Raw genomic sequence first — 17,781 nt, 5'->3', positions numbered from 1 at the left:
AAAATTTCACATTATATCAAGTAATCAAATGTAATGTAAGAAATTTATCTTTTCTCATCTGTCTTATAATCAATTCAATTTACTTACAATAAATGGGGAATGTGTCCATGGGACACAGATGATGCCCCAGCTTGCATATCATATAAAGTTATAAAGGGACATAACTGAAGAACAGTAAATGTAACACTACCCAAATACTTGATCTGAGTTTTGTGGTAATAAGTATTGTGTATAACTTTCATAACATTTGGTTCAGGTAAACTTAAGTTGGAGAACGGAAACAAAAAATTCAGCTATTTTTCCATTTGTAAACGGGCATAACTCTGGAACTGTTAAAGTGACACCACCAAAATACAAACTTGATCTGTGTTTTAATTGTAAAAAGCATTGTATACAAGTTTCATAACATTTGGTAGAGGCAAATTAAAAGTTAGAGAATGGAAACCAACTTTGGGACGTACGGACGTATGTACGTATGGACAGACGTACAAGGGTAACACTTAATGCCCCCTACACTACGGCGGGGGCATAAAAAGTCCTTCTAGAATCCCATGTTCAACAATGGTAGAACCATGAAAATGTACACCAATCAAATTAATTGAATTTAAGGAAAACAATCTTAAATCTTAATAAAATGCTCCGCAGGGCGCAGCTTGATACGACCGCAGAGGTCAAACCCTGAACAGTTGGGGCAAGTATGGACACAACATTCAAGCTTGATACAGCTTTGCATTTGGATTGTGATTAAATATTTGACACAGCATAGGTTTCTAACACAGAATGAATGTGGTCTAAGAACTTAAAAATTTTAAATTGGACATTCACCTATTATGGTCCAATATCCAAAATCTAAATACATGGTTAGATTCAGGATATCAAAGAACCCCAAGAATTCAATTTTTGATGAAATCAAACAAAGTTTAATTTTGGACCCTTTTGACCTCAATGCGGACAAAGTTGATAACAGGGCCCAAAAATCAAAAATCTAAATACATGGTTAGATTCAGCATATCAAAGAACCCCATATATTCAATTTTTGTTGAAATCAAACAAAGTTTAATTTTGGACCCCGATTTGGACCAACTTGAAAACTGGGCCCATAATCAAAAATCTAAATACATGTTTAGATTCAGCATATCAAAGAACCCTTAGAATTCAATTTTTGTTAAAATCAAACTAAGTTTAATTTTGGACCCTTTGGACCTTAATGTAGACCAATTTGAAAACGGAACCAAAAATTAAGAATCTAAATACACGGTTAGATTCGGCATATCAAAGAACCCCAATAATTCAATTTTTGATGAAATCAAACAAAGTTTAATTTTGGACCCTTTGGACCTCAATGTGGACCAATTTAAAAACGGGGCCCAAAATCCAAAAACTAAATACACGGTTAGATTCAGCATATTAAAGAACCCCAAGAATTCAAGAATAAAACCCCATTGAAATTGGTCAAGAAATAAGCAATTTATACGAAGTATCTTCTTATGCAGAATACTGTGCAATTAAATATTTCTTGCTATTGCGCAATACTGTACAATTGACAATTTCTTGCTGTTGCGCAATATTGTGCTATAGGATATTTCTTGCTATTGCGCAATACTGTGCAATTGAAGATTTCTTGCTATTGCGCAATACTGTGCAATTGAAGATTTCTTGCTATTGTGCAATACTGTGCAATTGAAAATTTCTTGCTATTGCACAATACTTATTATATAATAATTTACACATCCTGTTTGGTGTGTATCTCCTACCATATCATTATTATTTGCTTTTAAATATAAATCAGAAATAACCAACTTAAAATGGAAAATTTTAATAGAAAAAAAAAAGAAAAAAAAAAAATCCCCCCCCCAAATTTTTTGAACCCCCTTATGATTCATCACCCCCAAACTCAATCCCAGCCTTCCCTTTGTGGTATGGTACCTTGCAGTACAATTTCAGAGAGATCCATACACTTGAACACAAGTTATTGTCTGGAAACTAGAAAAATGTCTTTTTTGACCCCTTTTTGGCCCCAAATTCCTAAACATTTGGGGCAATTACCCCCAAACTCAAACCCAGCTTTCCCTTTGTGATATTGAACCTTGTAGTATAATTTCAGAAAGATTCATACACTTACACACAAGTTATTGTCCTGAAACTAGAAAAATGCTTGTTTTTTGCCCCTTTTTGGCCCCTAATTCCTAAAATATTGAGGCAATTACCCCCATCATCAATCCCAGCCTTCCCTTTGTGGTATGGTACCTTGCAGTACAATTTCAGAGAGATCCATACACTTGAACACAAGTTATAGTCTGGAAACTAGAAAAATGCTTATTTTTGGCCCCTTATTCCTAAACGTTTCGGCAATTACACCCAAACTCAATTCCAGCTTTCCCTTTGTGATATGGAACCTTGTAGTACAATTTCAGAAAGATCCATACACTTACACACAAGTTATTGTCATGAAACTAGAAAAATGCTTGTTTTTTGCCCCTTTTTTGGCCCTTTATTCCTAAAATTTGAGGCAATTACCCCCAAAATCAATCCCAGCATTCCTTTTGTGATATGGAACCTTGTGGTACAATGTCAGAGAGATCCATACACTAACACACAAGTTATGTCTGGAAGTTACAAAAATGCTTATTTTTGGCCCCTAATTCCTTTACTGTTGGTACCATAACCCCCGAAATCATTCCCAACCTTCCTTTTGTGGTACTGAACCTTGTGGTAAAATTTCATAGAGATCCATTCGCTTAAACTAAAGTTAGAGTGCGAAAACCAATGTGTCTTCGGACGACGACGACAACGACGACGACGACGCCAACGTCATACCAATATACGACCACAAAAATTTTTTTGCGGTCGTATAAAAAGTCTCAAATGCATAAACAGACTAATGAGGGCATTCTAATGCTTAATGAAGTGGTTGTATTCTTAGTAACTAACCTTTGGGTTGTATTGATGAACTGGAGGATGCTCTGTAAAATAAACAAAATAAGATCAAATTTCATTCAAATCACAAAAATTCTTATCAAATAAAACATTAATTGACAAGAGTATATTAAACTGTATATCTGTTTATCTTAATGATTCAATTAATCTCGACTGTAACTGACCATTTGACCACTAAAGCATGAAGTATTTCACTTTCCAGTATAAAGCTCATTACAGTATAGGATCAGGGTAATTTATCTGTTTATGTTGCTATCTGATATTTAGGATAACCTTAGCTATGTTTATTGAAGCAATGTGGTTTGAACACTATATAATAACTGTCTTTTGATGAGGTAAATATGTGGTTTTATTGACTTTTGGAAGAAAAAAAAATTCAATAAGGCTGTAACACAGCCTTCAAGTGCCCCCAATTCTCTCTCCTCATAGGGTTCCTCTGAGGAACAAGGTATAATATCAGAAATCAATGACAATTTTGTTTACATAGTAAGGATCTACCCTAATACAGCCCCATGTTGTTTACAAAGTAAGGATCTACCCTAATACAGCCCCATGTTGTTTACAAAGTAAGGATCTACCCTAATACAGCCCTATGTTGTTTACAAAGTAAGGATCTACCCTAATACAGCCCTATGTTGTTTACATTTTTAGTAAGGATCTACCCTAATACAGCCCCATGTTGTTTACAAAGTAAGGATCTACCCTAATACAGCCCCATGTTGTTTACAAAGTAAGGATCTACCCTAATACAGCCCCATGTTGTTTACAAAGTAAGGATCTACCCTAATACAGCCCCATGTTGTTTACAAAGTAAGGATCTACCCTAATACAGCCCTATGTTGTTTACAAAGTAAGGATCTACCCTAATACAGCCCTATGTTGTTTACATTTTTAGTAAGGATCTACCCTAATACAGCCCTATGTTGTTTACAAAGTAAGGATCTACCCTAATACAGCCCCATGTTGTTTACAAAGTAAGGATCTACCCTAATACAGCCCCATGTTGTGCCACAATATCCCTCTCTGCATTTGCTTCCTCTGAGGAACAAGGTATAAAATAATCACAGAATTAAATAACAATTTTTACATGGTTAGGTACCTACCCTAACACAGCCCCACGTAGTGCTTCCCTTTCTCTCTCCTCATTAGGTTCCTCTGAGGAACAAGGTATAATATCAGCTTCATTATATCTTGTCATGGTTAAGGAAAACTCCTTTTTTTTTTAACCTTTTTTGCAGAAAAAAAAATAAACCCTTCATAAATTCAATTAAATCTTCTTTACTTTCAATATAGTTGACATTATTAATCACTTTGCTAAATATACAAAGTGTTTTGAGGATGTGTTTTATTCTAGTCTTTGAGTATTGTTATAGTACATTTTCATGATTAAGATATGTTGTAATTTTGAGTATTGTTATAGTACATTTTCATGATTGAGAAATGTTGTAATTTTGAGTATTGTTATAGTACATTTTCATGATAAAGATATATTGTAATTTTCCCATCACTGGAATGTTAGGGAATGTTTTCCTCAGTCTATTCCCATCACTGGAATGTTAGGGAATGTTTTCCTCAGTCTATTCCCATCACTGGAATGTTAGGGAATGTTTTCATCAGTCTATTCCCATCACTGGAATGTTAGGGAATGTTTTCCTCAGTCTATTCCCATCACTGGAATGTTAGGGAATGTTTTCATCAGTCTATTCATCTGAAGTATTGGCCCGTGGATGTGAATAAAAAATTCAGAAAATTTAATGTTTGACCAAAAATAATGAATTTGTGCAATTTGCAGCTAGATATTATGTTTTTATGGCAGTATTTCTAGTTTATTATTTGTGGATCTCCTGGGTAGAAACTGCATACTATCTACACAATACAAGTATAACTTTGATTTAAGGATACTGAGGTCGTCCATACATTTCTGAATCATCTCCATCAACATTTAAATCAACCTCTTCATCAGATGTTCTCTTACACATGGTCTGAAATCCTGATCCTATAAAAACAAATGTTGAACAAAGTAATGAAGACACCCTAGCTAAGTTTGGTGCTGAATGATCAAACATACCGGTAGGTAGTTTCTAAAAGAGACTGTTAATATATGATTGACATTGAAATGATTTTTCAGGATTTTACAATTGAGTACTTTAGTCACTTTAGCCCTATGTTGTATTTTGAGTAACATAACAGTGGTTATGGCTATAACATTAGATTAAAGTTTTAAACTACACACTTTGCATTGGTAAGTTTTTAAATTGTACCAATATTCAGTCTAGCAAAATTTGTCGCTGCTGGAGAATATATTTTGTCAAATGCTTCAATCTTTGGACTATCAAAAGCCAATAAAACTTGTTAATCATAATTATTATGCTCTGGCAGTTATTACTTTTTTCTGCAATATTAAAAACAGATTTTTGTATTAACTACAAATTTTAATCTTTTGCTAACATGAACCTACATTGGAAAACCCTGTAATACAACAGTGTTTGATTAACTTTTTCACCATTAATCATACAACAACTTTTCTGACCAACATCATTAAATTCTGACACTCACACAATTATTTTGATAAAGAAAAGTGAACTTATAATTGACACATGGTTTCTAATAATCATATACAATTTTTTCATAATCCCCATTTTCATCGAACAAACGGAAGTTGAACATTAAATGATCATTTGTTATGTAGATATGATGTGTATTGGGCTGACATTGTTTGATGAATGAAGTTGGTGTAATTACTACAAATACACTTAGATTACTAATATGTCAGAGTAAAAATACGGCAAACTGGTTTAGCTAATTACCTACATACTATTAACTTCAGAATCAGACAATCAAGGTCTCATGTTTAACAAGATATATTGGTATTCAATAAAAATCAGCAGAAGAGCACTGCATCAAACTTTATGCAAATGAAGAGTTGATCAACCACTGATAAAATAAATAAGAAGTTAATAAATCATGCATGAACTAAAAACAAAATTTTAAAATACATGTATGTTCTGATTTTTTTCAATATTTCTAAATAATTTTTGCCTGGGGCATTGTTGGATGTTAGTACTACCAGAACATTTGAAAGAGATTTTTTTTGGTTGACAGTGTACAAATTTGACACAAAATGGTGAGTTTTATCAATACTTTCACTTTTGTTTGGCAAAATCAAAAAGTGCTGCAGTCAAACACCATATTTTGTATGCAGACTACTTGTTAGTAAGACTTGGTGAGCTACCAATTTATTATGATTACCTTTGTAAGTAGAAGAGTGGATGGGGACATTATTGGTCAGAGAAATGGAACAAAACAAGAATCAGGGCTACAGCTATGGTTGGGGAATGATTTTAGGTTGCAATTCTGTAAATATAGACAATGCAATTTCCCATAGGAACTCCCTTTGCGGCTAAAACTGTGACACTTTTACTATGAAGTTTCAAGAAAAATAATATCCTAGAACGGAAAGTTTATATGCACTACTATTTTATTCAAAGGTCAAAATATAGGGCTGTGCGGCATATTTTCAACATTTATATGCCCTGAACATTAAAGAGTTTAAACTTATACTAAAATTCTATACTACCCTTACCTCCATTTTTGGACCTCCTAAGAATTAAAATTTAGGCGCTACCATGTTTTTCTATACTGGTTACATTCCCAAGTGATGTCTCTACGATATGAAACACAGAGATCATCAATGGGAACCAGTACGTTAACAAATTAACATATCTATGAATATTATATATCTCCCCAAAAGAGGCGTGGTTTGAGAAACAGCTGTATTTACAAAGTGCAACCTATACAAACATTTATTCAAATAGAAAACTCTCTAAAAACACTTTTTCTCACAACAATACTTATTTATCAGAATTATAGCCTTAAAGAAATCACTGCATATACTCTAAGTTTCCTTTTACAGTACATTTTATACCCCTACCTCTGTTTCAATTTTTTAAAGAATTTGAAAACAAGACTTTAATTATTGCCAGCTTACCCTATGTGCATGTTTTCTGACATGAACTGTCTAAAACCTGTTTGAAACTATTCTGATAACAAATTGAAAGCATTTTAAAATACTATAAATGTAATGTTTAGTAGTTAATCATTCCAACATTCAAGATTATACAAAGTATCCAATCCTGCCTGTGTCTCCAGTCCACATCTTACTGTATGCCTATTTGTCAATTAAAGTTCACAATTTCTGCCTCAAATGGTCAGTTTAGAATTCATGTTACAACAGTATCATTCCTAACCATATATCTAACATAAGTTAGTTAATATATGAACTAGAAGTGTTTAAGCAAAGCCATATTTGCAAAAGTTGTATTTATAAAGATATCAGTCTGGTGCATATATTCACTAAAAGTTTGATAGAAATGACTGCTTACATCTGATTTTTGCATAACTTCCTAGCACAGTTATTGTTTTCTTTACAAAAGACCTTTGAAATAATAAAATCATAGCATTTAGAAGTTAAATTATCTGTTTTATGACACAGGGGGAGGCATTTTTCTCTGTTTTTTGGCCCCTGGGGCCTCACATTTCCTAAATTGTTTCCCTGTTTCTAGCAATATGGAATATTTGGTACATATTTAGGATAGAACACACTATTGTAAGTTTTATTGAGGTCTTTTTGTAATTCTAGCTTGTACTTTTTATGCCGCAGTCACAAAAAAGCACATTTAGGTGTTACGGCGTACTTTTGGGTTATCGACAGGACAAAAACACCCCACCAAAAATATTTAAGAAGGATCAATGAGTTGCAATGACTGCGAAGAGTAAATATAAGCACTTCTAACCAATTTAAATTACAAATAGGCATATATTATGAATTTATTTTTAATTCAGGGTTTTAAGTAAACAATACATACTGTAAACTGTGAATTTATGCTTACTCATCATAGTTTAGGCCCAGGATTTTCTCAATCTTCATGAAATATTTATAAAACTTCATATTTGAGTTAAATTCTTTAAAATCTCTGAGATAAACAAGATTTTGTGAAATTCTGTATGTTCTAATTTTTAACCCTATATAGGTTGCAATTCTGTAAATATAGACAATGCAATTTCCCATAGGAACTCCCTTTGCGGCTAAAACTGTGACACTTTTACTATGAAGTTTCGTGAAAAATAATATCCTAGAACGGAAAGTTTATATGCACTACTATTTTATTCAAAGGTCAAAATATAGGGCTGTGCGGCATATTTTCAACATTTATATGCCTTGAACATTTAAGAGTTTAAACTTATACTAAAATTCTATACTACCCTTACCTCCATTTTTGGACCTCCTAAGAATTAAAATTTAGGCGCTACCATGTTTTTCTATACTGGTTACATTCCCAAGTGATGTTTCTACGATATGAAACACAGAGATCATCAATGGGAACCAGTACGTTAACAAATTAACATATCTATGAATATTATATATCTCCCCAAAAGAGGCGTGGTTTGAGAAACAGCTGTATTTACAAAGTGCAACCTTTAGGACTGATGTAACAAGACAAAATTAAAGAACCGTTGTGAGCACGCTCATATACCCCACGCCCCCACATTGACACTGAGTAAACAAAATCTCACGAAATGCCTAAGTGTCACAGACTCATAACTCCTACAAAAATGTCAATTGATAAAAATTTCTTGTGGATATGCACATTTACATATTATGTCCTTATTATCTACAAAGTTTCATGAAATTCTGTTGTGTAGTTTCAGAGGAGTTGCGATGACAAACTGTTGCAGTAGTATATTGAGGCCAATCAGTGCAAAGAGGCATAACTCCTAGAAAAATAAATGTGGATAGTGTCCACATGTGGACACAGATGATGCCCCCGCTTGCATATCATATAGTTATAAAGGGACATAACTGAAGAACGGTAAAAGTGACTGTACCCAAATTTGAACTTGATCCGAGTTTTGTGGTAATTAGCATTGCGTGTAAGTCTCATAACATTTGGTTGAGGCTAACTTAAGTAGAGAACAGAAACTAAAAATTCAGCAATTTTTCTATTTGTAAACACGCATAACTCTAGAACGGTTGTGTATAAGTTTTATAACATTTGGTTGAGACAAACTAAAGTTAGAGAACGGAAACGAAAAATTCAGCAATTTTTATGTTTATAAAGGGACATAACTCAATAATGGTAAAAGTGTTGCCACCAAATTTCATACTTAATCTGTATTATGTAGTAATAAGCATTGTGTATAAGTTTCATAACATTTGGTTGAGGCAAACTAAAGTTAGAAAACGGAAACAAAAAATTTGTACTTGATCTTAGTTTTGTGGTAATGAATATTGTGTATAGGTTTCATAATGTTTGGCTGGGGCAAACTTAAGTTACAGAATGGAAACTAAAAATTTTGCAATCTTTCGATTTATAAAGGGGCATAACTCAATAATATGATTAAAGTGACACTACCCAAATTCAACTTGATCTGTGTTTTATCAGTGGAAGTCAAAATTAAACATTGCATTGTATAAAGCATTGATTGTAGTTGATTCAACTATAATCATGGACAAAGGAAGATAACTCCAATTTTAAAAATTACTTGATATTTAGAAGAAAATAAAAATTTAGCAATTTTTCCATTTCTAAAGGTGCATAACTCTAGAACGGTTAAAGTGACGCCACCAAAATTCAAACTTGATCTGTGTTTTGTGGTAATAAGTATTGTGTATAAGTTTCATAACATTTGGTAGAGGCAAACTAAAGTTAGAGAACGGAAACCAATTTTGGGACGTACGTACGTACGTACAGACGGACAAGGGTAAACTTAATGCCCCCTCCCCTATGGCGGGGGCATAAAAATTGAATCATAATTTCCTGTCGATATGCACGTCTACATAGTATGTCCTTATTATCTACAAAGTTTCATAAAATTCTGTTGTGTGGTTTCATAGGAGTTGTGATTACAAGAACAGGACTGACGGACTGTAGTATATTGAGGCCAATAAGTTCAAAGGGGCATAACTCCTAGAAAAAAAATTGAATCATAATTTCCTGTCGATATGCACATCTACATAGTAGGTCCTTATTATCTACAAAGTTTCATGAGATTCTGTTGTGTGGTTTCAGAGAAGTTGCGATGACAAGAACAGGACTGACGGACTGTAGTATATTGAGGCCAATAAGTTCAAAGGGGCATTACTCCTAGAAAAAAAATCAAATCATAATTTCCTGTCGATATGCACATCTACATAGTATGTCCTTATTATCTATAAAATTTCATGAAATTCTGTTGTGTGGTTTCAGAGTAGTTGCGATGACAAGAACAGGACTGACGGACGGACGGGTCAAAAACATTATACCCGACGCAATAAATTGCGTGGGGTATAATTAAGGAATCCCACCAAACCAGAAGGAAGGATTGAAGCAAAACCAATCAGATTTCACCCTTGCCTCTCAACATGACTTATTCTATTCTGGCCTTCCTGTCTATACTGTCAAGACTTACTTGCAAATCCTCCTTCCAACATGGTGGTAGCTCTGATTCGAGTCTGCCCTGCCCAGGTATACTCTTCATATTGTTCGTCATCACCTTCAACATCAATGTTCTCATCCTCCAGCTCTCCTCTCTGCTGTAAAAATAACAACAATCATACTCTAAATATCTTAAAATGATTTATTTGTATATCATGTATATACATCACACCAGTGTTAAATATTTTGATATTACATAATACCAGATGTTTAATGATTTGATAATGTTTTCAATAATATTTAATCTGACGTGTTCTGAATTTTTAACCTCCAATGAATATGATCCAGTGTGCAAAATATGACTTAAAAAATTGACTGCATATTTTATTCCTTAACTTCTAATAAACAAAATAACAGCTAAATTTCAATACTTTACAAATTATCTACAATACCTATTAAAATATTTTCATACCTTTTTCAGACATAATTCTACATGGCCATTTAATTCCTCAGCAGTTCCCGACAATTTCTCGTTACATATTGGACAGCAACTTTCTTCAGTTGGTCTTCTCTTTTTGTTTTTAGTACGACCTACACCAATATTAAAATATAATAACAAATTAATCATAAGTCAATTGAAATTGAAAATAAACTGTCTATTATACATAGTGTTGTAAGAACTTATATTAAAGAAAATAATGATAAATACAAAATACATTTACTCTTAACATTAACATCAAAATTGAAAATAGAAAGAAAGAAAGAAAAAAGCAGCAAGCATTAACTGTCCTTTGGTAAAATCTTTTATCTAACTTAATTATAAGTTTCAATATCTAAATTCAAGTGGACTTATTTTTCATAGCTAATGACTTAATAATTACAAGTGTGATAAATGAGTATATCGCATGATCCGTTTTCTCTACGGCTTGTCAACACTTATCACGATATCAGAAGACCCAATACAAATTCAACTGAGTCACCAGTTCTATCTTACACCATTTGACTAAAAGAATGATCTTATTTTAATTGTTTTATTTTTCAATTTAACTCCACTATCTCTGCTCAAATCTGTAAAAGCTTGTCAAACACTACTTAAAACCAAATAAATTATTGGTCGTCTTTTGAACCTGAAATCATTCTGTTGTTAATTGATTAAGATTTCGTAACTACTTGTGGCATCTCCCTAGTTTATCAATTTGTCTGATCAGCATACCAAGTTTCCAAACAATAGTATCAAGGAACTACCCACGAAGGAAGCGAAACGTAATAACTGACAACTTACTGGTTAGACGAGCTTGACGGTTACATTTGATCCTAAGGTACGTCTGTAAATAGAATAATAACAATAGGGTTAGATTTATATTACACAGCCTTTAACACCTTGGACAATAGCCATTCTATACGAGCAATTAGGTCCAAAAGAGCCAATGACATGTACAATGTTTATGACTAGTAGAGATCACGTTAAGGTCCTCAGATCAGTTACACTAAAATGCAGTAATTATTTTTTTTAATAATTTGACTCGTGATGACGTGATAAGTGAAATGATATTCCTTTAGGGAGATATGTACAAATACTATTAACAGCTTACAATCCATAAATATAACAGAAATTGTTAACACAAAATAACCTAAGTCCACATTACTTCTTTTTTCCATTAAAATATAGGGATATGGGGTGTCAGAATACATTTATATTTCCATTAAATTAATTCAAGCTACTTATGTTAATTTGTCCTAATCCTTCTTGTTTACAACGCTTCTTGTAATTTGGATTAATAAATATATAAAATTATTGACAACCATGCAATACTTTTTTGTCAGAGCCTGGTTAAAGACTCCATTATAAAACGATACATGTACTATATATTATTGTACTTGAATATTTTATCTATTTAATAAAAACCCATATTAAATTTTTAATTTCCTTTAAGAAGGAAAAAGAAATAATACAATATCATTTAGTTTAATCACATTTTAAATACAATGTATTTCTTCCCATAAAATATAAATTTGCCAGTATGAGGACAACAAATCAGTTCTGTCTGCCAGTTATAATTTGTATCTTTATAATGGCCTATGCTAAATTGAACTGTAGCTGTATTTTAGGGTTAATTAATATGTGCAGTGTTAATGTTAAGGTCAGTGTTCCAGGCCTTTTGTCTCTCCTGTGGTCAGTTTGAGTCGGTTTTGTCTGACAAGGTTTTGACAGTATTAGAAAAACATTATTTAAAACCAAGGAAATCTGATTTGACATGGTTAAACTAATCTTTTCTTTTTGACTGAGCATAAGACAAATGATTTAAAACAAATCTTTTCCTTGTCAGTCTTTGGACACAGACACTGATATAAATCTTCCTTTAAACAGTATTTTTGAATAACTCACAGAAAAGGTGATATAATATGCAAAAATAATTTCTGTCAAATAGGCAGGTTCACTTGGAAAGGAGTAAAATCATTCATATTGACTGTTTCATGTTTATTTCTATAAAAACAAAAATTAAGTTTACAATAACTCCCATTTCTATCATTAACATTTTAACTTTTTTCTTGTTCCTGGGAACTGAATATCAGCTGTCTTCACAAAATACTCAATAAACTTCAAACTTCAGTTCAAAGGATAAAACCAATTTGATTTTCTCTTTCTAAATATCACATAGATCTCAAAGTTAATAAATTCAATAAAGAAATGTTATATTTTTTGTGTTAACTGCAGAAATTTAGATGAATTATCACACCTTAATGACATCAAAATCAAGATCTCAAATTAATCGCAGATAATTAGAGGAAAAAATATTTTCCTGATATTAATGTAAAATATTTAAATTCTAAATGAAAATAAAAATGTTCTGATCCAGCACTATTATAGTCATTGTTATCAGTAGAATGGTAAATGAACAAACTTAATATTTACATATTGACAGAATATTGAAGTGATTAAAGACTTAGTTCATATCAAAAGAATACAACTTTATGTAATTTACTCATATCAAATGATAAAAATTTGCATAGAATAAATTGAAACATTTAAATTAGTTTCTCATTATATTTTAATCACAGAATTAGAACATTATTTAACACCCATTTATCTAGTGTGAAGGAAGTCCTTTCATCCCTCTATCTAATCCCCGCCAAAGATAAACCACACCGATTTCTTCTGTGGTTTCTTTACAAGAGTATTTATATTAGTATCTGCTCGAAAATTCATTGAACTTCATTTATACAATTTGTCTGACTACTCCAGCTATTGATAGATTATCTCTACAATGACAACCATTTATTTAAACATTGCCCTACTCTCCTTTTCATACGAACATGCTACTGCGTAAAATGAGCAGTGAAATTGTCAATAAGGGGCAGGTCGGCAAAACAATCGTCAACAAATGTTCTAAGAACTAACTTTAGATTATGGATCAATTATAGTCTACAGACACAGAAATATATCGACAAAGAATCGCAACTAATTAATGCTAACACAGACAAAATTATAATCCTGGTGAAACTTGAACAAAATTCGTAATCAATTATTTGCAAGTTTGTTTGACAAACTCCAAGTGGGACATAAAGACTGATTGATCAACTATTAATTACTTTTAAAGACTTCAATGAAATATCCTAAAACAGTTGTAACAAAAGACGAGAGAAAGGCTCACTGTAAATGAATTATTCACAGCTACTCAGTACGGAAGACGACTTGCATCACAATACTAACTTTGATCTGTGTAAATCCTCTCTGTCAAATGAACATTTAAATCATAGGGGCAACCCATATGTTGATCAATCAATTCCTTACTGCACCTTTTATTTTCACATCATGTAAAACACTCGGTCGTACATTTCAATATGGAAATCAACATTTTATGAATTTCTGTATAAATGTTTGTGTATTTTTTAAAGTTATTTACCATAAAAAAGAAAAGTACCCAGTTCACAATTAACTAATAGTTTTCAAACTATCGGTAATACAAACTAACCACTATCCCACCTAATTAAAACAACCCTTTCATCTCTATGAATCAACAAAATATTTCCATTTTTGTGGTTAAATATCTACAAGTTAAATTCTTTATTGTTTCTTTTAAAATAAAATACTTTTCTTATTTTCATATTTGTTTAAATAAAATAAACTTTCATCAATAGTCCTTCTACTTGGCAGATGATCCTACAGGTATAAGTGTGACTTTCACCATTAACTTTGTAATTAGTAAAATTTGTATTGAAAAGTGACCATGAATAAAGTCAATATTTTAGAAATGACACCAATAAAAGTGTAACTTTACCTCAAATCTTGATTGTGAAACAACCTCCGTGGCAGGAGACTCTTTCCCTCGCCTAACTGGAGGTGATGACAAACCCTACAATGGTCAAACAAATCTAATTATATAATTATTATAACATTTTGATAATTTCTTGCCATTTGGAAGGAAATGAATACGGTAGTAGAACAATTTTTTAGTAAAACAAATGAGCACATACAATGACATTTTTATTGCTGTTATTCATTTTGATGGTTATAAGAAGATCTCCTAAGAATAAGACAATCATAAACACTGAATTCAGTTGTGGCACTCTTTGATATTCAACAATGACCAATACACAAATATTCATGAGGGCTACAGTTTTTTTTTTTTTTTTTTAGGTACATATGTGGAGAGACTTGTTGCACATTTAGATCTTTTGCCCTTTAGTATATTTGTTTTCTAGTTTGCAAGTAACAGACAAAAGACATTTTCAATAAATTAAAACTAATTTTAGCAAGATTTAGCCCTTTACAATAAATCTTTTAAAATATATGTATGTCTCATAAAAATGTCAACAAAATAAAGCAGTTATTGAATAATTCTTAAATTAAAATATTTTTACAGTAAAACAATTTAAGCAATCAGAAAAGAAAATAAGCAAATTAGATTTAGTGTGGTTTTATTTCTTTATTTGTATGGTCTTGATAGCAAATAAATCATTTATTTATTTAAATATGGTCTTCATTCCGAACTATTACCAGTATTGTATGTTACAATGAAAACACTGTATTACAGTTACATCACAGTGTATAAGGGATCTTACGTGAGAAAAGAACTTCAGGCTAACTGACATCATTAAATTACAAATAAATAGTTTTCTTTCTTTTTGTATCTTATTTCTGAATAAAATCAAACAAAATTTGTCAAATTATAAAGTTTTATTGAAATATGATCCTCTTTCCTGTGGTACATGTCCTTTGTTCAAAAATAATGTTCAGAAAAAAATATGGTTAAAATCAGTGTATCAAATTAAATTGCTACCTTGTTCATGACCTAGTACTTTTGAAATAATCAGTTATAAAAATTCTGAGAGAAAAATATTTCTGTTTTGCATGAAATTCAATCGACATTTCAGTACTTCTTTGAAAAGGGAGATAATTAATTTGTAATTACATACAATTTATACGTAAAAGGTGTGATTTTAATTCTAATTATTTGACTAAAATTTCAAGTCTACTAATAAATTAGCATTATTTTACTACTAAGAAGTTATAAAAAAAGATCTGGAAATTGTTTAACACACTGCTAAGATAATGACTACATGGGGACAGTCTCTATAATTCTCTCCATATCAAGGATATCATAATGCTAGAAGGTTGGCCATGTAGAGATCTAATATAAAACTCAATTCTATTAGTCTCACAAACTTCAAATCAAATGATCAAATTAAAGAAAATAAATGTCATTGAAAGATATCCAATACTCTCATCTGAACCTAATTTGTCGATTAAAAACTTGTAAAATACCTATAAACTGGAATAAATATACAAAAGGCCACACGCCACAAAAAAACATGTATTCTTAATGTAAAAATTTGAAGAGTTTGAAAAGAGTTTGTTACTGAAGACTTTATAAGATAAATTTTTATGTTGGTTTGCCTTTAATTTAAAAAAATCTATTTTACCTACCAGGGTAGCTCATTTGTTATCAAAATATAAATATAACCAGATATATATTTTTGGGACAAAAAAAATAAAAATAAAAATTCATTTATCCATATTTTGAAAATATAAAAATTGTTAACTACCTTTCTTCCTTGTGGTGTGGTATCTCTGGATTTTCTGCCACATCTGAAAGGTAAAAATTGATACTGATATGAAAAAGTTTATTTTTCTACCTTGTAAAAATGTATCTAACCATGAAACAGTGGAAACATCGATATCGTAAAAGGTGGTCTTCTTTTTTATGGAAGTAAAAATGAAAAGTTATTATTAAGTATACTGGAAACACAGAAATATGTATTATCACAAACTTTAACTAGTGTAATCACCCCCAACACCAACAATAGCATGTATAAACCTTGCTTCCTCAGCAATTGAGACAAAAAAAATAAATGATAAATTGTCTATGTATTTACCATGTTTTCTTCTTTATAACATATGAATACTTTCTACTCATGACCTCATTCATGCAATATTTTCACATGTGAATGCAAACTGAAAACACAGATCGAAACAGTGCTGCTTACTGAAATCAAATAGAGTGAGTTGTGTCCTCTTTTCAATAAAGAGAAAAATCCTAAAGATTTTCAAGAAATACAGCTTTTCAGTTGTGAAGTAATTTGCTTCAGAACTGATTTGAACAAATTTTGCAGTGACAGTAATTCGTCAGGAAGAACAATTTTGAATGAGTATTTTGCAACTTAATATTTTGTTAAGAACTATTTTGAATGAGTATTTTGCAGTGGTAATTCCTCAGGAAAAACTATTTTAGATGAGTATTTTGGAGTAGTAATTCGTCATGAAGAACTTCATTAACCATACTGTCCAGTTAATTGAATCTAAACAGCCAAAGGTTTTACATTTCTCCATTAATCAACCAACAATTTAATTAGTATCAAACAATAACTAAATTATTTGTACTCATTAGTCCGTAATTGGTTTGGTCACTTATAAATAGCTGACATTTTCTGTCATTTCTAAGACAACCTAATACATACACAATTTACTAATTAAATTGAACAAGATGAGTTTTTCAGCAAGTCGTGACTGGCCAATCTGATGAATGGATTCACTTGTTAGGCTATTGTTTACTATTGTAATTAAGTTATTTATACATCTGTTCACAGTGTTGTGACAGGACGTCTGGGAACCTAAATAAAATAATGATAATTTTCTCTGTATTTTTCTACGTAAGGAGAAGAAAAATTGTCTATCATGATTTTATCAAATTAGGAGTATTTTTTTCTCCATTAATATAATTATTTTTAACATTTATACCATATAGTTATATAAGTACTTTTAAAATAAAATTAACTGAAACTTTGCAAATCAGAATTGATTTCAAAATAATTATATTGAAAATCTAATTAATAAAATCTGTTGTTTTACTAATCTTTTTTGAAAATCAACAAAATCAAAGAATAAAAGAACTTTCCAAGGAATTTTCCATTTTAACAATATTTTTTA

The 17,781-nt window shown here is 31.3% G+C and overlaps 1 protein-coding gene across 1 annotated transcript in view; it reads right to left on the bottom strand.

Annotated features, from left to right (window-relative positions):
* Positions 1-17,781, bottom strand: part of LOC127735327 (E3 ubiquitin-protein ligase Rnf220-like) — a gene marked incomplete at its 5' end in the record, with an annotated part of 43,965 nt that overhangs the window by 3,051 nt on the left and 23,133 nt on the right. The window contains 8 exons of the mRNA XM_052245483.1: positions 2,932-2,963; positions 4,041-4,127; positions 4,840-4,933; positions 10,387-10,510; positions 10,825-10,943; positions 11,635-11,677; positions 14,633-14,707; positions 16,401-16,443. Coding sequence (XP_052101443.1) covers positions 2,932-2,963; positions 4,041-4,127; positions 4,840-4,933; positions 10,387-10,510; positions 10,825-10,943; positions 11,635-11,677; positions 14,633-14,707; positions 16,401-16,443 — 617 coding nt within the window. The remainder of the gene's footprint in view (positions 1-2,931; positions 2,964-4,040; positions 4,128-4,839; positions 4,934-10,386; positions 10,511-10,824; positions 10,944-11,634; positions 11,678-14,632; positions 14,708-16,400; positions 16,444-17,781) is intronic.

The sequence above is a fragment of the Mytilus californianus genome, unplaced genomic scaffold (assembly GCF_021869535.1).
Source record: "Mytilus californianus isolate M0D057914Y unplaced genomic scaffold, xbMytCali1.0.p SCAF_1, whole genome shotgun sequence".
NCBI classification, from domain to species: Eukaryota; Metazoa; Mollusca; class Bivalvia; order Mytilida; family Mytilidae; genus Mytilus; species Mytilus californianus.
This window is presented reverse-complemented; position numbering and strand designations above follow the sequence as displayed.